Here is a 24,412-nt window from a genome sequence, read left to right as displayed (position 1 = left end):
CTCCCCCATTACCCAAGCAATTCGAGCTCAAATGGTAAATGTTCCAGCAACAATAATAGACAAGGGAATGGGAAAAAAGGAAAATTCACTGGCAAGACCAAACAAGCTCCCCGGGAGAATCCTGCCAAGTATACTGCATTTACCATCCTGACGGAGGACATAGAAAGTGTTTATATGGCCACTCAATCACTGTCCCGTACAAGAAGCCCGCACCCATGAAAAAAGATGTCAGCAAGAGAGACATGACCTAGTTTTGTTGATTTCATGGAGACTACGGCCACGACACCAATGAGTGCAACAATCTGAAGCAGGAAATTGAATTCCTGATAAGGAAAAATAACCCGCATGTACAGAAATATGTCAAGGGCGATCAAAATCAGAGGAGCAATAACAACCAAGACTTGCTACCACCACCAGTAGATGGACATCTGCAAGTCATTATTGGAGGCCCGCACATAGCTAGAGATTCAGGCAAAGCCCGGGAAAGGTATGCCCGAACAGTACAGCATGAGCAAGAAGAAGTAATCCTAGTCGTAGAAGAGAGGAAGCCAAAAATCCCACAGGCAGGAGAGCCCACCATAACATTCAATGATGGGGATGCTGTCAAAATCAGATTTCTGCATAATGACTTGTTGTTCGTGGAAGTCCAGATAGCCAACAAGATGGCGGCCAGAACTATGATAGATAGTGGAGCCTCTTCCAACATCTTATTCAAGACCACATATGAAAAGATGAGGCTCCAACTTAAAGATCTAACCCCCTGTCTTCTGCTCGTATATGGTTTCTCCGACCAAGGAGTCGCACCTCTAGGGCAAATTCGCCTACCCCTCACTGTTGGGCAAGCTCCGACGAGCATAACTATAATGGCACAATTTCTGGTATTGAACGTTCCATCAACCTTTAACGTCATGTTAGGCCGACCAGCCTTGTATGACTTAAAGGATGTTACGTTGATATTTCATTCATGCCTAAAGTTTCCAACAAAGAATGGGGTAGGGTGTTTAAGAGGAAACCAGCAAATTGCTCGGGAATGTTATAGCCTTGCCGTGGCCAAAGCTAAAAAGGAAGTATCCTCTAGCCAGAGCACGGACAAGGGAAAAAATATTTCTAAGTAGGGAACTTCCCAAGGCAGGGAGGAAGATGTGGATCCTCAACTTGGGGACCCAAGCAGCAATATTGGACCTGTGGAAGAACTGGAAGAGATCGAGATTGATCCAGATATTCTGGCCAGAAAGCTGAAAATTAGAAAAGGTTTGTTGCTCGAGGTAAAATCAGCATTGATAAAATTTATGAGAGCAAACCTAGACATTTTTCCTGGTCACATGAGGATATGGTCGGAATTGATCCTTCTGTAATTTCGCATGTCCTAAATATTGATCCCAACTTCCGACCAGTTTAACAAAAGTGAAGGTTGTTGGACAAAGAGCGAGCTTTAGCCCTGAAGGAAGAGGTAGAGAAGCTACGAAATAATAACTTCATAATTGAAGCTTTCTACCCGGCTTGGGTTGCCAATCCCGTACTGGTACCCAAGCCAAACAAAAAATGGCGAGTTTGTATTGACTTCACCGACCTCAACAAGGCATGCCCTAAAGACTGTTTTCCACTTCCAAGAATCAATCAGCTCGTGGACGCAACAGCTGGGCACGAAATATTAAGCTTCATGGAAGCCTATTCGGGGTACAATCAAATCAAAATGCATCCACCGGACTAAGAACATACAAGTTTCCGAACAAATATGGGTCTATATTGCTACAAAGTCATGCCATTTGGTCTTAAAAACACTGGAGCCACATACCAAAGATTGGTAAACAAGATGTTTAAAGACTAGATCAGACGAAATATGGAAGTATATGTGGATGACATGCTCGTCAAATCCACGAAGGCTGGGGAGCATATAGATGACCTGAACGAATGCTTCAAAGTCCTCAGGAAGTACAACATGAAACTAAATCCCTTAAAGTGCACCTTTGGAGTCAGCTCGGGAAAGTTTTTGGGCTTTATTGTCAATGCCCGAGAAATTGAAGCCAATCCAGAGAAGATTCAAGCCCTCCTGGATATGAAATCACCGACAAGAACCAAGGAAGTACAAAGTTTGACTAGTCGGATCACCGCACTCAGCAGATTTGTTTCAAAATCAACAGACAAGTGTGTTCCATTCTTCAATATCCTGGGAGGAAATAAGAAATTTGAGTGGATAGAGGAATGTGAAAAAGCTTTTCAGGAGCTAAAAATGCAATTCGCAAAGCCTTCCGTACTCTCGAAACCTCTGGATGGAGAAGAACTTGGGATATACTTAGCTGTCACAGAGCATGCTGTGAGTGTCGTGCTGATCAGAGAAGAAAACAACATACAACACCCAGTCTATTACATTAGTAAAAGACTCATTGAGGCCGAAGGCTGATACCCATTGATAGAGAAACTCAATTACTGCCTGATTCTAGCAACAAGAAAGTTAAGGCCCTATTTTCAAGCTCATCATGTTCGGTATACACTGACCAACCGTTACGCCAAATATTGCAAAAGTTGGATGCTTCTGGACAGTTACTCAAATGGGCAGTGGAGTTGGGTCAGTATGAAATCATTTTCCAACCCCGAACAGCAATCAAAGGCCAGGCCTTAGCAGACTTTGTGGTAGAATGCACAAGCAAAGAAGAAAGCATATCAGAAGGCAACCCCGAGCCAATACAAATACCTCAGCCAAGTAACAGTGAAGACAAGCCGACTTGGAAACTACATGTGGACAGGTCGGCTATAGATCAACTATCCGGTGCAGGAATTGCCCTTGTCACGCCTGGGGGGCAACACCTGCACACTGCAGTCAAGTTTGGATTCAAGGCATCCAATAACGAAGTCGAATATGAAGCTTTCATCGCCGGCCTAAAACTAGCCTGGGAGATGAAAGCCGAACATATCCAAATCTGCAGTGATTCACAACTGGTGGTAAATCACATATTTGGAGAATACGAGGCTTGGGGAGAAAAGATGACAGAATATCTGAGCAAAATACATGACTTACTCGCGCAATTCAAAAGCTACAGTCTCAGATAAATTTCAGGGGAAGAAAACACGACTGCAAACGCGTTAGCTCGGCTGGCGAGTAGTAATGTAAGTGATAAAGCGAACATGGTTCCTATCCAATTCCTCGAAGAGCCTAGCATTACTGGCATAGAAGAGTTCAAAATGATTAATACTTCTCCAAACTGGATGACTCCAATAACAGCCTACCTCAACACTGGGGAACTCCCAAATAATCGAAATGAAGCTCGAAAGATGAGAAGGAAGGCTACACGGTATATCATAGTGGAGGGAATTATGTACAAACGAGGGTTCTCCATGCCGTTGCTCAGATGTGTTACCCAAGAAGAAGCTGCACGACTGCTATCTGAAGTACACAATGGATTTGGTGGAAATCACACCGCTGGACAGAGTTTATCTAAGAAAATTCTAAGGCAAGGTTATTTATGGCCGACAATGATCGAGGATTCAAAGGCCTATGTTAAAAAATGTGACAAATGCCAGAGATTTTCAAAGATACCTCGGGCTCCGCCCAACGAGTTAACTCAGATGTAGAGTCCGTGGCCTTTTGCCATTTGGGGAATTGACCTGATTGGACAATTACCCAAAGGCAAAGGTGGAGTGCAGTATGCAGTGGTTGCGGGGGATTACTTCACCAAGTGGACGGAAGCCGAACCACTGGCAACCATAACATCCAAAAAAGTTCAAGACTTCGTTGTGAAGAACATAATCTGACGGTTCGGATTGCCGTACAAAATAGTTTCAGACAATGGCAAACAGTTTGACAGCCAGTCCTTCACTGATTTTTGTGCGAACCATGGTATCATCAAAATTTTCTCCGCAGTGACGCATCCCCAAGAAAATGATCAAGTTGAAGCAGTCAACAAGACCCTGAAGGATACTCTAAAGAAAAGACTTGATGATGCTAAAGGAAACTGGCCGGAGGAGCTTCCTGAAGTTTTGTGGTCGTACCGAACAACTGAGAAAATGGCAACCGGACAGACTCCATTTGCCATGGCATATGGATATGAAGCTATGCTACCCTTAGAGCTCGAGCCACCATCCCCCAGGAGATTGACGTACAACCAAGAAGCAAATCATATACTCCTTGCCGAATCACTTGATGAAATCGAAGAGAAGCGAACCACATCAAACTTCAAGTTGATAGCCCATCAACAAAAAGTAGCTCGGTATTTCAACAAACAAGTGAAGGCTCGAAAATTCTTTGTGGGAGATATGGTCCTAAGAAGAGTATTTCTAAACACCCAAGATAGTACGACAGGTGTACTCGGACCTAACTAGGAAGGACCATATCAGGTGGTCGAAGTTCTCGAATCAGGAGCATACAAATTGGGTAAGTATGGCGAAAAAATGCAACTCGTTCTGGTACCAAGGTATTGGAATGGGGAACATTTAAGAAAATACTACCAATAGAAGTACTAGGAAGGACGACCATATTAAGTACTAAATAAAAAGAACATTTACTTTTAAGTGAATGGCCTTCTGGGCGGCCCACGCCCAAAGGTTCGGACAAAATTATAAAGTACTCAGGTCGGGTGACCACCATTTAAAGTACAATTTCTAATTTCTGCAATTTGTTTTATTTCATGTTAAGCTAAAAGATCAGATTAGATCAAATAGCCTTGATGTAAGTTACTACGGTAACCAACACATTTTCGATCAATAAATGAATAAAGATGTTTATTTTAAAATTCAAATTGAGTCAAATTTACTAGCATGTTGTTAATTTACCATCCAGTGCATACAAAAGGTTTGGTCGAACCCAAAACCCCGAACAGACAAAAGAGCATACTTGCAAAAAAATTATAAGTGACCAAGAGTCATAAGTTTGCTCGGTCACTTGGGGGGCACCTAAACCTGTACAAAGCATTTGGTAAAAATAAAACAAACACAGTTGCACGATGATTATAAATAGAGGATGAAATTCATTAAAGATAACAAAAGCACGTAAACCCGGGATTAAAGGCTGCCCGGTCAGCGTGTTGTCTGAAAAATAAAAAATAATTCTAAGTTTAAAAACTGCTTGGCCGATCACTTTGTCTTAAAAAGGGCCTTATGGCCAGACAGATATGAAAAAGAAAAAGGTAAAAAAGCGAAGTATTTAAATAGTTGGAGTCACAGGCTCTTTATACGGGTCTTCTAGGCCGATAGAAGCTTGAGGATCTGTTGTTTGGGCAGAGGGCATGTCAATGTCCTAGCCATGGGTAGAAGTGGTCGCCTCGGATTCTCCATAAGCCACCTGAGAAGTGCAATACTCGAGAAACATGTCTTTAGAATCGCCCAAGTAATCAAAGTTTGCCTTGGGATTAGCCTTCTAGAAGTCATAAAAAATCTCGAGACCTGCTATCTCTAAGGCATTCACCTTCCCTCCGAGCCGAGCCTCCTTAGCCCTCTGCTGCTCGGCCTCTGCCTTGTGCTCCTCAGCCTTCGCTCTCCGTTGCTCGGCCTCAGCCTTGTACTTCTCAACTTTAGCTACAAGACGGTCCGAAGAACCTCCCTTTTTTCCTGGAGGTTATTCACTTCTTTGGACAAGTAGGTCATGGCAGCCTCAAGTTGATCAGAAGCCTCTAAATCTTTGGTCAACTCAGCCACCTTCTTCTCGGCAGCAAGAAGTTTTTTGTTGACTTCACCCAGTTCCATTCGGACAGCTCCAAGTTGAACCTTGGCTTCATCAGCATCCTTCCTGGCCAAGTCCACTTCTGCCCTCATGGTGTTGGACATGGCAGAGTTCTTAGAGGCAGCCGACTTAGCCCGAGAATAAGCATCAGTCATCTTCAGATCGGTCTGCACAGAGAAAAAACATTAGAATCTGAGCCAAGTAAAGAAGAATAAAAGGAAACTATCAAGAAAGACTCATCCTCGTAAACTCCTTCAGGACTCCTCCCATCACCAGCTCCAGGGAAAACTCATTATCAGCTCCGGCCAGCTGTTCACTCACCTCAGGGACTGACCGAGTCACGTAGTGGGTGAGAATATCTCTACCTCTCTTAGTCTCTGGATGTAGTGCTGGAGGTGGGGTAGGAGCCCGAATTGGCTCAGATCCGCTCTTGACCAGCTCGAATCTGCCCTTTGACTACTCGGGCCTGTCCGAGCTTCCTCCTCGGGAGTCTCTGGACTTAATTGCTTTCAGGACAAAAGGATCCACGACGCTTGGCTCCTCATAGAGATCGATAACAGCTTCGATCGATGCCCTCTCTCTGGACGATGTTGTCTCACCACCTCTAGATCTCTTGGTCGGAGGAGATAAGCCCGAGCTTCCTCCCACTCTCTTCTTTAGAGCTTTTAGCATCTTCTGAGACATGTCTGCACGAAATAAAAGCAACATGGTTAGAAGAATGCACTAGAAGTATGAAAGCATAATAATCAAGGAAGTTAAAGGCAAGATGGAGTATCTTGCACTTCAGAAGAAGCATTTTCCTGAGCAAGACCTGATGGTTCATCATCAACTGACAAGTCTCTTATCTCCTCCAGGACGGCTTTCCCCTTTCCTACTACAGGAGTAGATGGCCGAGCAGGTAGACTGGGCTCCCTGATCTGAATTGCATGTTCAACAGGCCTGTGCTCGGCTGGAAGTTTCTTCTTCCTTTTGAGCGGAGTCACCTGCTCCTCCTCAACCTCGTCTTCTTGCTCAGAATGCTCCTGAGCATACTGTTTGGCCCCCGCTTTAACTTAGCTTCACGCTTGAGTTGAATGAGTTCATTCTCCTAATGAGCTCCCTCAGCCCGGCCAGCACTGGATTTCCTCTTTTTCTCCTTCACATGCTGAGGAATGAAATCCTTCGGGTAGAGTCCGCACTCCACAAAGTTGTCCTCTGAGGTCAACAAAGTGATATTCCAGGCAGCACTCGATAGCTGAGCAAGCCTTTGAGCTCTATCCTTGAGTGCAAGTGTGAAGGGTGGGCGGTGATATATAGGGATCTGCTAGAACTGAGTGTAAGAGGTGCCCATGCCATCCACCATGTAATACTCGTCAACAAAATTCCCAATTTTGCCAACGGCCTTGTCCCCGATGCCCATCAACCACTTGAAGTCTGGCTGAGAAAAGTAGAAGTATCCCGACCTGCCTTGCTTAGGAGTAGACTTCAAATCAAAAAACCAACTAACCTCATGGGGAGAAGGCATATCCCACTTCTGGGTGGCGTAGAGAACGAACAGGGCAGACAGATACTTGATGCCCTTGGGAATGAATTGGGTTGGACAGAGACAGAAGAAGTCTGCCACCTTCCTAAAGTACGGGTGCAAAGGCAGTAGTGTCCCTTGTTTAGCATGAGCACCCGACCAGGCACACATCCCCCTTTGAGGGTTTGAGGCTCGATTGTTTGAGGCGGGAACATAACAGTCCAGCTCGCCCAAATAGCCGCCCTAGTAGAGATCCCGTAAGCGCGCCTCGGTGACCTTGGACGGAGGGCTCACCCACCTTGCGCCCAAGGCACCCTGCCTCCTGTGAGAAACTGCGGCAGTAAGTTCCTCAGTGACGAAGTCCACGCCCTTGACCAGGACATCGCCATCCGCGTCTACTAGCTCCCCAACCTCGTTGTATCCCCCAAAGTTTGGGGGTGTAGCTTCCTCCTTTTCCTCCGCCTTGGAAGGACTACCAGGATGGACATCGCCCTGCTCCTCTATCTCCTGGACTTTGGCGTCCCCTTTATGATCCCCCTCCTCCTGCACGGGTGGATCCTGTTCAGGGCTGGGCAAGGTGGCGTGATGGGCCACGTGAGGGTCAGACGTGTTGACTTTACGCATTGTCTGTTTGGTGCGAGCCATCATCCTGTGGCTGGACGGGAAAATTGAACTAAAATGTCTGTCGCTTGAAAAAGGCGGACTAGAACAAAGACGAGGATGATCCTCGTACAAGAGTTGAAGCAGATCCTAGTCAATTCGGTGTTCGCTTCTCCAAAACTCACCTAGGTTCATCTACAAAAGACAACACGCGAGATGAGTGTTTGGTCGGGATATCGAACATTAAACAGGCAAATATGCCGACTAGGAGTACTCAACAGATTAAAGAATGAAATTCGACGAAAAGTCAAAACTCAGAAGTTTGAAATTTTCGTGACTTAGGGCGAAAATTTCATGAAGCTTTGAATAAGCAAGATGAAAGACATGCATTGTGCAGTTCAAAAAGCAAGCATTATAAATGGCGAAGTCGCATGAATCGTTACAAAGGAAAATCGCAGAGTTTCTAAACCTAGGGTTTTCTACATACCTTCTACAGCAAAGTTAAGATCGCATTCAGAAAGTAAATGTGCAAAGTAAAAGAAATTGAGAACTTACTCAAGGATTGACGTCTGGATTCAGTTTTTGCAAAGCTGAACGAACGGTTTTTTGTGAAAAATTTTCAGCAAACTTGAAGCTAAAAACCTCTCTTGTGCTCTGAACTTGCTTAACAAAGAAGGTTGGTGAAAATGAGTTTGTAAACGATGATCAGCCGTATTTATAGGTAAAACAACGAAAAGGGGTAATCATTTCAAAAACCTCAGACGTCTTGGTTCCCCCTAAAGCAAATATTGGAAATCAAAAGCAATCAAGTGTAACCGTCAAACGTGGTGAGAGAAAATTAGATTTCGAAGCATTAATTGCGTCAGGGCATTTATTAGCCGAAAACCGAAGAGACGCCTAGTCAGCCTCACATCGAGTCGCGAACAGACGCACCTAACACGTGTCACACATCCAAATGCAAAGACAGCTCAGATGAAGTCTACACGCAACTTCGGAAGTCCTATACAGACTTGGGGGGCAAATGTTATCCCAATTTTTGCACTCTGACGTGACATCACACGATGGTGACACGTGGAATCGACTCTGGGTACCTGCTCGCAAGGCACAGGCCGAACAGGGCACCTCATACATTTGCTCAGACAAGGTCCCCTAGACCGAGTAGTGAGCAATCCGCACAGCACGCCAACACTTAGCAAATTCAGCTTTCGCATCGTGAGTCATCAAGGAAATCCTTATAACTTTGGGATCAGATTACAGAGATATGGCAAGCTGTCCAAATCCCACGATTAGTGTATTTTGTATTTACTATGCAATCTTTCTGCTTATATCAATTGTAATTAGAAGGGAAATACTTCCTCTCCAAGCTTATAGCCCTATAAATAGTGATTCATACTCACTGGGCAAAGGGTTGAGAGATTTTGTCTAAGAATTCATATTCAGAGATACTGTTGTAAGAGCTCTAAGAAAAGGAATCATTTTCCTTATTCTTAAGTCAATACAAATAACGAGGATTAGGCTATTACCGAACTGCTCGGGGCTGAACCTCTATAAAATTCTTGTGTCTTTATTTGCTTTACTATATTTCATTCATATCAAACTACTTGTCGCTTACAAAATTAGACTCACTGTCGTTGGCTAAAAGCGAGGTCAACAAACATATTGATGAGGTCTAAGTAATTCAGATGGGAGTATGAGACAACAATATACTCATATTCAAATGATTAAATAATTGATTCGCAGTGTTGGTATCACAATGCCAACCTTGCTTGCATCAGCAGCCAGTTGAGAAAATTAAATTCTTTTGAGGATGGTATATATATATATTCTATGAAAGTTCAATCTGATCAAAACCTTTTGAATGTCTAAAATAATTAGATTGTTCATCAATCAAATCATTATGTGAATGATGAAACTGAAACTGAATTCATTAAAAGAAATTTGGAAACATGAATCAATGAGAAAATATTCTAGAAAAAGTGGGTCAGTATATAAAATGACTAAATTAAACAAGTCATGTGTCTTGCTTTAAATAAATTTCTCTCAAATATTAGTAGATTTAATTCCATAATACAAGATTCAAATGATTTTCATAAAGACACAAAGTTTTATGTAAATTTGAATTATTTTTTACAATTCTCATCAAAATGGAATTGTAATTCAAGTGATCTTTAAATCTATTCAAATGAGATTAAAAGTGAGTTTCTCTCTTAAAACGAACTCGATTTACTCTTAGAATACATGATCACAAGTTATCAATACCTCATGAACTACGTTCGATTTGATTCCTTTCAAAAGGATACGTAGGTAGCCTAATTGCTAAAATTAGGTACAATCGCAATTTCTCAAAAAAAATCTCAAATGAGGTCATTCACCTCAGTAAAATTCAAATGAGGTTGTTAACCTCAACAAAAACTCAAAGTAGGGTCATTCACCTCGAAATTGTCAAATGAGGTCATTCACCTCAACAAATCTCAAATGAGACCATTCATCTCAACAAAAGTTCTAAATGAGGTCATTCACCTCAAAATGACAAAGTAAATTAACTTTTAACAAAGATAGTTAGAACTACGTTTGACTTAATTCCTATAAAAGGATACGTAGGTAACTTAGATGTTAAGACTAAGTGCAGTCACCGATACTGCAAAATAGTATAAAACACAAATTTAAAATTCTATAAAAGGTCATCCACCTAGGTTTTTTTCTAAATTTTCAAATAGCAAAGGATTCTTGAAAGTGGTCATCTACCGGAATTCTTATATTCAAATTCTACAATACTGTATTCTAAACTACAAGTGGCTTGATCCTTCACAAAGAAGGTATGTAGGCAGCTCAGTTAATTAAATTGACAGAGTTCAGCTGCAATTCCAAATTTACCCCAAATTCCCTAAATTATTTTAAATCATTTAATATCATCGTAATTGGAATCAAAGGGTATTTCCTTTAAACGAAAGGATTGTAATTAAGAGATTATTTTTATAATCTTGAATGGGTCGAACTTAAATTAATAAACTCTTATGCTGTAAATTTGGCATAGGTAAAATTATGTTTTGCATTTATTTTGAATACTCTAAATGTGAAATTTTTGCTTAACAACCATCATTCTATATAATAAAATAAAAATTAATTAAATATTATTAAAATAAATAATATATCATACAATTAAAATATATAAAAATAATAATTAAATATATGTAGCATGCCAATAAAATTATATACATGCATTAAAATATCTGTATTATGCTAACAAAATTATATACCACTATTATACATAGCAAAATAAAACATAAATATCATCTAAGAATAATAATATACCATCCATTAAAATAGAAATATATTGTACAATAAAATTTATATATCAACAACCCATAACAATCCATAAAAAATAAAAAATAAAATGGACATAACTTTAAAATAAAAATGATTTTAACTTGACTAATATAGATATACTATAATCTTTAAGTAATTTACTTCTAATTCTAAAAAAAATATGAAAAAAAAAATTATTAATTTTTTAGGTGACAAATGACAATATAAATAATAAATAGTGTAAAAGTATCATTTCTATGCAAATTTTAAAATAATGACATTTACTTATAAAATACTATGATTTGGGTTCATTTACTATATATTTTTTTTTTTTACTTTTATGTAATATTTGGGTCAAAAATATAGTTGTCAACAATTTATTTTAACAAGAATATAAAAAGTAATTTTATATCGAGGAAATTATAAATTTTATGGGTTTTTATATATATTTATTTTTGTACAAAAATATAGTTATTTTTTTTACAAAAAAAAAGTTTATTTTATGAAAAAAAAAATTGAAGAAAAAGTTGAAAAATATGAGAAAATCAAGTAAGGTAACTAGATACCCTTACGATAACTGTTACACTCAAATTTCGACTAACAACCAGAAGTTGACACATGTACCAGGAAAGGAATATGAATTAGCTAAATGATTATGCTATTATATTACATCATTAAATGTAATTTAAATAACTTATTTCAAGAATTACGAATGATAAAAATATTTAAAATCGCTGCCACATAAGCAGATACGAGATAAGAATAACAACTATTAACAGGTACAGTTGGCAAGGCAATAAGTCCATCTCAGGATAAACAGAGTACATAATAAAAATTGTTCAAGATGAGGAAACCTATACTTGAGAATAAGAGCTTTCAACTAATTGATCCACATATTTGTACGTGGAGAGAATAACTACATTCATCAATCTCGCCCTCTACACGTTGAAGTAATCACCTTGCTAATACCATCATGCCTCCAAAATGTTTCTAGCACATGGCTCCCGGTCTTCACAATTAAATTCTGAATCATCTCCCTTTAGCCTACGAGAGACATTAACTATGTCTTTTCGGAGGATTGTAAGTTCAGCCAGTATTCTTTCATTCAAGGCACCTTCCGAAACTGGTATTGCTTGTTTCTTTTTCTCAAAGTGATTCCTGAGGTCACTTGTTATTGAGCTTTTATCTTAAATCAGCAAGGGGATGCTTGTGATTTTTCCTTCCTCTTTCCTCGGGCTCTTGATGCACGAATTGCTCTTTCGGTCCTCCTGGTCTCGAGGGCCAGTGCTCTCTAAGGAGCCTCCCCCTTTGCAGACATTTTCCTTTTGGGAAATCGGAGCGAACCTTTCGTGGATCTTGGGCCTTATTGTTCTTTTTAGGGCTGAACATTTAGACCCGCAAACCCAAAAAATCCGACCACCTACCCCGACCCGCTGCCAAAAAAACTAAAAACTTGAAAACCCGTGTGAACGGGTCGGGGTCAACCCGAAAATGCCCCACACGGGTTTTAGGTTTGGGTTTTAAAAATGGATTTTTTTGGTCGGGTTCTAACCCGTAACCTAAAAAAATTAAAAAGAATTTTTTATTTTATTTTATTAGAAAGTTAATAATATTAATATTAATTTTTATTTTATCCTATTTAATGTCAAGTCTATTCGAACCAGACCAAGAGTCCAGTCCAAGACCCGAAAAACCTTAGAAGAGGAACTTCTTCTTCTCCAGAGGCTGCAGCTGCTTCTCTTCTCCAGTGTGGTCGCTTCCCAGCGGTCGGCTCAGTCCAGCGAGCCTCATCCATAACATCCAAAGTCAGAAAAGCCTTCTCCGCCAGTGTTCGCCCGTGTCCACCCACCCCCGTGCCCCCGCTTCGATGAAGGCTCCAACCCAATCGATGAAAGTATATTTTTTTTATCTCTCTCTCCATCTTCTTGAAGGGTTTCAAATCTCTTTCTCTTCATCTTTGATCTCTATTTTTAAGCAAGTGGAATAATCAGGAAGTGTCCCATGATTAATCTCTCTCAATATATTTCTTTTATGTTCACATGTATTTCTTTTATGTAAATAATTAATTTACAATTGTATTTTTTTAGGTTTTGATATGTAAATATTTTTTATTTTTATTTATGGATATGTGAAAATGGTACAGTGAATTTTTGTTTCTCAAGTAATTTATGGAAACGATATCTTAGATTTGGGCTCAAGTTATGAATACTAACTGTCATGAAACATTCGGGATCAGCCGAATAACACCCAAACCCGACCATGCCCAACCTAACTACGCTCGACCCGAAACCCGACATACCCGAACACCCAAAAATTAGGTTCGGTTGTGCATTTCCAAGACCCGAAATCCAAAAACTCAAACCTGAACACGTGAAAACCCGACTTGTGTGCAACCCTAGTTCTTTTCAAGGAAAGATGTAAGATTTTTCTTTGGACATCCTTCTAAGGGATATTGAATAGGGCTTGGTTCCCAACTTTTACTCTTTGGGTACTTTGCGAAGATTCTTACCTTGTTTTGCCTAGCCTACGAGGAATGGTTTTTGGATGTACGTGGATACCTGCCGTCTCCATAGCCTTCTGCATGACGACCATTATTTCTTGCATTTTCCTATTCTTCTCTTTCTGTGCCGCCAGTTTGGCCTCGTGATCAGCCGCTTTTTGCCTTAAGGTCAGTAGTTCAGTGTAACTGCCATCATCATAGGCATCATATTCTTATTGGTTTTCTTCGTATTCCTCATCATTCGTTTCATCTTGTTCTTCTACCTCTATGTCTACTCACGAAGTTGCTTCCTCATCTTTTGGATCCCTGGGACCTTGTGGGGGATGAGGCTGACATGTATGGTTTCTAGTCCCCATCATTGTTCCCTAGATCTTCTTATATTACCGTTTTGCAATAAAGCTTTCTACAGTTCTCAATGAAAGCACCAAAATATTGATCGAAATTTTTGGCAACTAGATCATTAATGTAATAAAGATGATTAAGAGAGAGTAAATGCAACTATTTTACGTAGTTGGGGCATTAATTAGCCATAGTCCACGAGTCTCTGATATTAATAGGTGGGTATTTCTTATAAAGAATGTTTTGCTCTTTTTTTCGATTCCCTTTTAAAGTGACTATCCAAAGGAAGAAAGGTTTCGATTGTCTTAAGTGTTTACCTTGGCTATTGTGGGGTTTATATACTAGTGCAAGTGTCTGTTTTTGGACAGTTTTTATAGTTGAATTAGTTAGTTAATTCGGTTAAAGTTGTTGGGTTCTTGTACTCTCTATTTCGGTCTATATATAAAGACCATTTTGTGATTCTTTGGTAGAGTGATTTGTGTGTGAGCTGAGAGTGAATGTTGCTGTAAAAGAGCATGAGAAGTTTATAACTCATGGCTCTCAAGTGAACCTGTTTTTTGAGTAGGAGCATGACTCCTTTTAGTTCTGTTTTGTTCATTATTGTATCACCTCTGAGCTTCATCTTAAAGTAATAAAGGCAAAGCCTCAAGGCAGTTCCTCCCAAGGATTAGATCCAAGTGTTACCACTTGTGATTGAACCTTGTAACTCATTGTGTCCACTTGATCATATTATTCTTGTTGATATTGTTCTTTTCTGGTTTATGTTTTATGGTTTATGTCTATTATTTTTTAATTGATCTTGTTAATGTTTGTAATGTTCTTGGATGGTGTTTGATTCACCATAAATGGTATCAGAGCATAGCTGGTTGCTGTTGAGGAACCAAGAACTGTGAAGATTAAAGCTTGAACACAAAGATGGCGACAGTAAGATTTGAGGTGGACAAGTTTACTGGGGTCAATGATTTTTGTCTCTAGCGATTCAAGATGAAAGCACTACTCGTGCGTCAGGGCATTGTAAATGCCATTATGGAATCACTCCCTAAGGAAGGTGAAGATGTCAAGAAAGTCTCCCAAGAAACTGAAATAAAGGCTCATAGTGCAATCCTGTTGAGCTTGGATTCCATATTTATGTTAGCGCTCCCACTCAATTGTACTACCGTGTTCCCAAAATGTACATATCACCCTGACCCAAAAGTAAGCTTAACTAACAAATCAAAGAACACAAATAACACTCTTGAGATTGAACCTAATCATATCAGGATTAAGATCATTTGATCTAGGATCAACTAGGTGATATTGAATTGAATAGATATTACGGTAAGTTTAATAAATCTATGTCAAAGTTCAATATCGGTCCCTTCCGATGCATACTCCATGCATCCAACCTAAGCTTTACTTTAACCAATGCTCTGGAAAGAACATAGCATTTCTCCGAATGCAAGTAAACTCTGTTGTAGATTGTCATATCAGTAAAACCCCAGTGTTCTGATAAATTTAGGAATCTTTAATCACATAGTCATGTTTACTTTCCACTGTGCTGACGACACAATAAACAAGAACAAGTATGTGAAAAGGGTTTGGATGAATTTATAAATCAAATAGACAAATAATTGATAATGTGAACCAAAACATACACAAATGAATGAAAAATACTTCTGTTTCTTTATTGACATTGAATAATACGAATTACATTAAATTTGAGTTTTATTTAGGGTATAAAACCCAACACTAACTTGCACAAGTTTATAAACTAGGTGGAATTTGTGGGGTTTATATACTAGTGCAAGTGTCTGTTTTTGGACAGTTTTTATAGTTGAATTAGTTAGTTAATTCGGTTAAAGTTGTTTGGTTCTTGTACTCTCTATTTCGGTCTATATATAAAGACCATTTTGTGATTCTTTGGTAGAGTGATCTGTGTGTGAGCTGAGAGTGAATGTTGCTGTAAAAGAGCATGAGAAGTTTCTAACTCATGGCTCTCAAGTAAACCTATTTTTCGAGTAGGAGCATGACTCCATTTAGTTCTGTTTTGTTCATCATTGTATCACCTCTGAGCTTCATCTTAAAGTAATAAAGGCAAAGCCTCAAGGCAGTTCCTCCCAAGAATTAGATCCAAGTGTTACCATTGTGATTGAACCTTGTAACTCATTGTGTCCACTTGATCATATTATTCTTGTTGATATTGTTCTTTTCTAGATTACGTCTATTGTTTTTCAATTGATCTTGTTAATGTTTGTTATGTTCTTGGATAGTGTTTGATTCACCACATCTATGCACAAGTTTCCAAATCTGTGAAGTAGAGTATGCACACCCTACTTAGTAGGACGCGTAGGGTTTAGGTGAGACAAACTCTTATCCTTTCTTGATTGATGAGACTGTACATTATGAAGTCATCACTTATACCCTTGATTAGCGCGTAATGGTTGAAGAATGGGTTTAATGTGTCTGACACGTCTTTTCATATATGTTTGTAGACGTTTCCTCTATGTTGCATTAAATGCTAGTTGACTATACATCTCCGGTACCCTAAATCTGGAGAAGCCGGACGCTATCTAGCTTTCGGAGGTGAATAAAAGATGGATCCCTTCGGGTCCAGTCGTGGCTCTCGGAGAAGCTATTCAGTTGTTCTGAGGGGATCCTGCCTATATAAGATTTTCCATTAATTATCTCCGAGTCCTCGAGCTTAATCTGCCATATGTCACGTTGTGGGATTGCCACGTATATTGGAAAAAATTTGGGGCAACAATGTCGAAAAAAACTAAAAAATAACCTAAATCTAAAAATATTCCAAATCAGTAAATCTATCACTAATAAAACAACAAAACAAATAAAATATATGAAACCTATAATTAAAATCACACGTAAAACAATAAACAAAACAGAGACAAAATTTCTAAATTAGGGCAAAACAGAAAAGGAGCTGTCATGAAATCTTAGACATTTCATCGACATGTTTCTTCTCCTTTTTAATTTATGGTATATTACTTTTATTACCTTTATTCCTCTTCGATTTTTTCTTCATTGGACGACTTTCATGTTTTATTATTGGTTTAATAAAATTTTTATTAGAATCATCATCTTTAATAATAGTCCGTTTTTTTTTTTTATTTTTTGACTAACGATTTCACACCCATGGTTATTGTTATACGTTTTGAACTTTTAAAATAAGTTTCTTAACATTGGTTTTTTAAAGTAGACCAATGAGTTTTATATATATATATAGCATAGTTTATTCTTGGGTAAATAGCGACATAAGTACCTAAAGTTTTATGTTTGTAAGCGACATAAACCCAATGTTTATTTTTAGTGACATAAGTACCCAATGTTTGTAAAACTGTAATTTTCTTCCAGTTTTGTCATTACAGACTCTATTTTGAATTTATTAAAAAAACATATAGAAGTAACTGATACTATATATTTCTATCTAGACCCAATGATAAAAAATTTAAGCCTTATATGTGCCATGTTTAATATAATATCAGAGTCTGTACTGACAAAATTAGAGAAAAATTACAATTTTACAAACATTGGGTACTTATGCCGCTAAAAATAAACATTGAGTTTATGCCGCTTACAACATAAAACTTTGGGTACTTATGCCACTATTTACCATTTATTCTTCAAAGTGCTGTTTGGTGGTGGGGTCGTACCAAACCTAGAGGCCCTTGTTATTATATTATTATTTTTGTTTATTTATTTATTTATATTTGTTTTTTCAGCAAAAGGGCGCTCAATTTTTTTTTGGAACAAAGGGCGCTCAAAATTTTGATAGAACGAAAATAATTGAGACTCCCGCTCATTTTAAAAGTTCAAACCCTTTTGTTTATTATTATTTTATATATTTATATAAATTCCTCTTTTATATTTTACTTTAATAAGTGAAGAGACTCCCTTCAATATCTATTCGCTCCGTCTGCTTTTCTTTCTCACTCTAGGGCTCTCTCTCTCTCTCTCTCGCTCTTCGCTCTCCTCACTCCTCACTTGGCTTTGTCCCAAAATATGGGGAAATCCAGATCTGGAAAGCGCAAGGCCAAGGAGGTCGAAGAGCCTGAGCTGTCTGATTCCTCTGATATGGCTGAGATGGACAGCCAGCCCATCGCTTTGGTAGTCAACGAACCCAAGAAGACGAAGCGGAACGATGCTGATTCCGATGCTTCCTTTCTCGGAAAGCCTATTCCCCAAAGCGAAGCCGCCGAAAGATGGCCCAAACGTTACTTGTCAAAGGTCACTTCTTTGTTCATACGAATCAGATTGCTTATTGTTATATTCTCCAAACGTATTTCATTTCTCTTAATAAAAATGTTGTGTTTGTCAAATGCAGGTTAAGGCCAAGAAGGGAGAGCTATCTGGGGAAAAGAAAGAGTGAGAACTCGCTTTCTTTTGGTTAAAGCTTCTAGTTTGCTTGGCGACATTGCTGTTTTTGTGTGTTTGTCAAGCTCTTACTTATCTTATTTACTGATCCTTGACTGACTGACTGACGATGTATTTTGGGGTTTGTAGGAGTGGAACGGAAGAGGAGGTCACACAAGCCAAATTTCATTATACTCAAGCTTTGGTAGATGGGGTTGTCTATGATCTTAATGATGACGCCTATGTCAAGGTTGGCTCTTATTTTGCTTTCTTGTTCCTGTTCAATCTTTTTCAACTCTATTTATTTCTAAAAACAAGACTGATTAGCTAAATTTTGTTTTCTTTAGGCTGAAGATGATAAGCCTGATTACATTGCCAGAATTATTGAGTTTTTTGAAGCTGTTGATGGTGAGCTCTATTTCACTGCTCAGTGGTTCTATAGAGCAGAAGACACGGTAATAAAATTATATAAACCGTTATTTCAAATTGAAACATGAATTTCTTTCCCCCTGTTGATTTAAACATATTTGAACTCTTATAGGCCATCAAGGATCTTAGGGACCACTCACACATTCTTGATAAAAGAAGGGTTTTCATGTCGGAGATCAAGGATGACAACCCCTTGGATTGCATTGTTTCTAAAGTGAAAATTGCCAAAGTATCTCCCAATGTATGTGGATCTAAAAATATATCTATGTTAATATTCTACATGTTTTTTTTTCTAATTATTTTCTGTGTAGTGTTTGCATGCCGTTATATTTTTAACCCTTTTGTTTTTCTTAGATGGATTTGGTAGCAAAGGAGAAAAACTTACCCCCTTGCGATCTTTATTATGATATGAAGTACACAGTAGCTAATCTAACATTTTCAACCATTGATCCTGGTAAGTCTTTCGTTTTTCTTTTGTTAAAGTAATTTTTTTTTTCTTGCTTATACTATTTCCAATGGATATTGTAAAATTTGGGATTAGCTCCAATGTTTTTCAATTGTGCTCCAATATAAATGGTGCAACTTAAAAAGTCAACAAATGTATTTAGTATTTAAAAATGATTAAATAAGAACAACAAAACATATGAAAATTTAATTTTGGTAGTGAAGTAAAAATGCAGGAAAAAAAGTAGAGAATAAGAAAAAATCACATGTTTGGTATGGAAAGAAAAAAAAAATTCCTGAAAATTTGATATATATATATATTTAATTTTCTAAAATTTTCATGTCAAAATTCAATTTCCAAACATTATCTAATGGTAAAAGAATTACATTATGTTTGGTAGAAGGGAGAGAAGAATTGAAGGAGAGAAGTGGACGGATAAGGATAAAATGATTGTTTAAATCTTTTGTTTGGTAAGAGGGAGAGAATAAGAGGGGGGGTGGGAGAAGGAAGGAGACCCTCCCTCCAAATACACAAATTTTAATCCTTTTAAAAGTGGAAGAATCCAAGAAAAAGGTTTAAAAATTGTGTTTTTTTCTTTTTGGAAAAAACATATAATTATATTAAAAATAATAAGATGATGATTTTAATGTTTATTTTACTTTTACGTTTAATACTAAATAATAGGAAAGTAATTTCCATCCTCCCTATCTCTTTTTTAAATTTTCCATCATTTCTACCAAACATAGACTTAACAAAAAATTGGTGTTTGCAAATTTAATTTCCATTATATTTTGTGTTAAATTTATTTTAGTATGTGCCAAATTTAATACATATTTTGGATCACTATCGGATAAATCATTTTGTCAAACTTAGCTAAAAAAAGTAATTTACCAGTTTTACATCGCTCTATAGAAGATGCAGTTTTGTCTTTTTTTTTTTTTTTTTGATTTAGCAACTTCTAACGATATTTACTTGCTTCTGATGACCAGTCTCTAAACCAGATAGTGACACGTCGTCCACAATATCAAGTGAAAGTGGGTCAAACAATCTGGGAGATGATGAGAGAAATCAAACTTCCAAGAAGTCTGAGATGACTCTCTTAGACCTGTACTCTGGATGCGGTGCAATGTCTACAGGTTTATGCATGGGTGCTTCTTTAACTGGAGTGAAACTTGTAACTGTATGTTACTTTATTCCATTACTATTTGCATTTTATGTTCATATACTTTGAAGTATCTTTTCGTTTTTCTTACTGTGTTTCATTTTCCATATTATAAAGAGATGGGCTGTGGACTTCAATGCTGATGCGTGCCAAAGTCTCAAGTTGAATCATCCTGAAACTGAGGTGAAGATTTTTTTTTTCTTTCTATTTAAGCATTTATATATTAGGGTAAATAGTGGCATAAGTACTCAAAATTTTAAGTTTGTAAATGTCATAATCTCAATGTTTATTTTTAACGGCATAAGTACCCAATGTTTGTAAAACTGTAATTTTTCTTTAATTTTGTCAGTACAAATTTTGTTATTTTCTTAAATAGGCCACATATAAGATCTAGATTCTAGATCATTGGGTCTAGACAAAAATATATAGTATCAGTTACTTTCAAATGTTTTTTTAATAAATTCAAAATGGAGTTTGTATTGACAAAACTAGAGGAAAATTACAGTTTTATAAACTTAAAATTTTGGGTACTTATATCGTTATTTACCCTATATATTACAATGCAAAACTTGTGACTTGAACCTAGGACCTCTAACACACATGCACCCTCTTATGACTGAGGTGGATATTAGTTATGCATATTTTGCCCTAGAATTGTCACTGTATTTTCCATTGTTTCATTTTTTTTGATTAATTGTGCTTATAAATAAGTGTAGGTAAGAAACGAAGCAGCAGAGGATTTTTTGTCATTGTTGAAAGATTGGGAAAAATTATGCATGGATTTTAAATTGCTTGGACCACATCAATCCCAAGACCAAGACGCTTGCTTGGAAAGTGTTGAAGTAGAGCTTGATAAAAATGAAGACAATACGAGTGACAGTGAAGATACCTCACTTTCATCTGAAGAATTTGAAGTGCAAGAGTTGCTTGCAATTTGCCATGGTGATCCTAACAAATTAGGATCAAAGGGGTTATATTTCAAGGTATGACACTATAAAACCTAGATCATATCATCTGTCGGAACATTTAATGACCCTATGTAGTGTTTTATAATATGCTGCAAACTTGAAATTCTCTATTATGTTTTTTAACTTGCTCATCTTATTAGTGTTCGTCCATCCTCAAATTTATTATTGAATATTCTTGTCAATTTGAGAATATATACGAGCTAGAAAAAGACGTGCGTGGGTGATAAATTGTAATTTTTTATTAGGTATTGATTAATGTTTATTTTTATGCTATTGCTACAATGCCATATTATATAGGTTCGCTGGAAGGGCTATGGTTCAGACGAGGATACGTGGGAGCCCATTGATGGCTTAAGGTAGGATAACTTCAAGCTGAAAAAGACTGCCAGAATATTCAAATATCTTAATTTGTTATTTTGTTTTAAATATTCGAATATTTTGCGTAGTACTGTCTTCTATTCTCGCGTATTTTATTGTTTTTGTCCATCATTTTTAATTTTTCTTCATCTCTTCAATAGCACATGTCAAGATAAGCTGAAGGAGTTTGTCACAAAAGGTTACAAGAGGAATATGCTACCACTTCCAGTATGTTCTTATCAGTCATTTTAGTTTATTCATGTAGTATAATAGTCCTTTCAAATTTTATTTTACTAAGCTTATTGATCATAATTTTTAGGGTGATGTTGATTTTATTTGTGGAGGACCACCGTGTCAAGGAGTAAGCGGTTTTAATCGCTTTAGAGACAAGACAGCTCCTTTAAAAGACATAAAAAATAGTCAGCTGCTTGTTTACATGAGCATTATTGAGTATTTGAAGCCAAAATATGTCTTGATGGAAAATGTCGTCGATATTTTAAAATTTTCTGAGGCGTTTTTAGGACGATATGCGTTAGGTCGTCTTGTTACCATGAATTATCAAGCTAGATTGGGCATGATGGCTGCTGGTTCTTATGGTCTACCACAATTTCGAATGCGAGTATTCTTGTGGGGTGCTCAGCCTTCAGAGGTAAATAAATTAGTGTTCTCATGTAAGATTGTATTATGTAATTCATGGACTTACCGTTTCTTTCTCTTTTTCCTTTAGAAATTACCCCAGTATCCTCTGCCAACTCATGAAGTAGTTGAGAGAGGAGTTGTCCCTACTGAATTTGAGGTATATTGTTTGTACTTCTGTTTAGGTTCTTATTTTTGGTTTTTAATTGCAACCTTAATCGTTGACCCTAAATCCAATCATAGGAAGTTCTTGTTGGCTTTAACAAAAACGAGCAGCGTCATTTGGAAAAGGCTCTTTATCTTGAAGATGCAATTTCTGATCTCCCTCCGGTAAAGTTGATTTTCAATTTTTAGTTTTAAGTAAATATTTAATGGGTAGCACAATTCATTGTATGAATTCATCTGGTTTTAGGTTGAGAATGATGAAAGCCGAGATGAAAGACCATACGAGACATTACCTCGTACTGAATTTCAGAAGTATATAAGATTGAAAAGAAGTGGTAAGCATGTTATGGTATTTGTACATACCACGTCTAGGCAGTTTAGAAATGTATTGTCTTTATGCAGATGCTGTTTTGGAAGCCCTAATTTTTTAATTGTATTTTTTTGAAAAACAAATAGATGTGGTAGGTTATGAAAATTCTTCTCCTCAAAGTCCACAAAAGGCAATGTTATATGATCATCGACCTTTACAGTTGAACCAAGATGACTATGAAAGAGTTTGCCAAATACCTAAGAAAAAGGTTTCATTCACAAATTTTAGTTTGGAGTTGAAAATATTATTGTTGTGTAATTGCTTAGTCTAAGTAACTCAACTTTTGTTTCTTCTATTTCAGGGTGCAAACTTTAGAGATTTACCTGGTTTGTTAGTTGGTCCAGATAATGTTGTTTCTCGTGATCCAGCAGTAGAGAGTGTTCAAGTTTCTTCGGGAAAACTGTTGGTATAATGTTGTTTATATCTATGTTATATTTACTTAATTTTGTGAAAATTAGAAGTTCTCTTATATAGTTAGCTTGCTATTTTTTCAGGTACCAGAATATGCCCTAAACTATGTGCGCGGAAAATCTACAAAGTAGGAATTCTGCTTTATTGAATTGAAATATGAAATGTTTTACTTTATTTTAGTTAGGTTTCTCATGTAATTGGTACATGCAGGCCCTTTGGTCGTACATGGTGGGACGAAACGATTGGAACTGTAGTGACCAGAGCTGAACCTCACAACCAGGTTTGTTTTGTATTAGTCTACAAATGACCATTTTGCTTTTTAAGAGCATTGGACTTTTGAAATGACTGGCATGCTTTTTATTTTGTTAGATAATTATTCATCCAGAGCAAGATAGAGTGCTCTCTGTACGTGAACTAGCACGGCTGCAAGGATTTCCTGATTTTTATAAACTTAGTGGACCAATTAAACAAAGGTATTCACTAAACTCTTATCCTGTTAATCTTTTGCTTATTATTTTAGTAATATTTTTATATATTTATGATCTTTTTAGGTATATGCAAGTAGGAAATGCAGTTGCTGTTCCGGTGGGTATTGCCTTAGGTTATACCTTGGGTTTAGCTAGTCAAGGATTATCTGATGATCAACCTCTTACAACACTCCCATTCAGATTTCCAAAGTGTATATCATCATCTGAACGCCTAGAAAGATAGTTGAAAGATCTAGTATTTATTTATTTGGAGTTCTCATTTGATATTATCTATTTCAAGTTATCTCGATTTAGATAATTGTAATTTAATTAGGAACCATTGTTTTTTAATATTATCAAAGTTCATTCTGAATTTAGAACATGAGGAAGTATTTGTGTTCTAGACTAGACCTTCAATTCAGTATAATATTGAGTTTACATGCACTTCAAAATTCAAATTTGTCCGATGCTCTATCTCCTTATCTTTTGTTTTCTTCCTTGCCAGTGCTTAGTAATCCCTTTACATTTTCTCTAGCTCTTTGATATTACTGTGGGCATTGGGATTAATAACCATGTTTCATTTTGTTGGGAGCGGTATGAAAGGTTTAGTTTGGCTAATAGTTGATTTTCATTTTATATTTATGTTAAGTGCTGCCATTAATTTTGGCTGCTTGGTTATTTTTATTTATTTTTTTTATCATGTTTTAGATAGTTTAGGTTTGTGCCTAGAACTTGTTTGGTATGTGCTGTGGAAAA

The 24,412-nt window shown here is 37.3% G+C and overlaps 1 protein-coding gene across 1 annotated transcript; it reads left to right on the top strand.

The window, feature by feature from the left end:
* The first annotated feature begins 17,765 nt into the window (after positions 1-17,765).
* Positions 17,766-24,114, top strand: LOC115699482 (putative DNA (cytosine-5)-methyltransferase CMT1). The gene is made up of 21 exons (XM_030626921.2): positions 17,766-18,120; positions 18,218-18,258; positions 18,397-18,496; positions 18,594-18,701; positions 18,788-18,916; positions 19,030-19,129; positions 20,110-20,300; positions 20,400-20,465; positions 20,999-21,265; positions 21,548-21,606; positions 21,769-21,835; positions 21,927-22,256; positions 22,335-22,403; positions 22,487-22,573; positions 22,656-22,743; positions 22,865-22,986; positions 23,080-23,184; positions 23,273-23,316; positions 23,400-23,469; positions 23,559-23,662; positions 23,741-24,114. The coding sequence occupies exons 1-21, from the start codon at positions 17,896-17,898 to the stop codon at positions 23,898-23,900; spliced, it is 2,532 nt and encodes an 843-aa protein (XP_030482781.1). The 5' UTR covers positions 17,766-17,895; the 3' UTR covers positions 23,901-24,114.
* The last annotated feature ends 298 nt before the right edge of the window (positions 24,115-24,412 follow it).

This window comes from Cannabis sativa, chromosome 8, assembly GCF_029168945.1.
Source record: "Cannabis sativa cultivar Pink pepper isolate KNU-18-1 chromosome 8, ASM2916894v1, whole genome shotgun sequence".
In the NCBI taxonomy this organism is placed as follows: domain Eukaryota; kingdom Viridiplantae; phylum Streptophyta; class Magnoliopsida; order Rosales; family Cannabaceae; genus Cannabis; species Cannabis sativa.
The sequence above is the reverse complement of the archived record's forward strand: the minus strand, read 5'-3'. Positions and strand labels throughout refer to the sequence as shown.

What these genes read in the sequence shown, in the direction of transcription:
- LOC115699482 (XM_030626921.2), top strand. Translation starts at nt 17,896, where the DNA reads ATGGGGAAATCCAGATCTGGAAAGCGCAAGGCCAAGGAGGTCGAAGAG. An exon ending in TTGCCAAAGTATCTCCCAAT is followed by an intron (nt 18,917 to 19,029) that starts GTATGTGGATCT and finishes TGTTTTTCTTAG; the next exon opens with ATGGATTTGGTAGCAAAGGA. An exon ending in TATAAGATTGAAAAGAAGTG is followed by an intron (nt 22,744 to 22,864) that starts GTAAGCATGTTA and finishes AAAAACAAATAG; the next exon opens with ATGTGGTAGGTTATGAAAAT.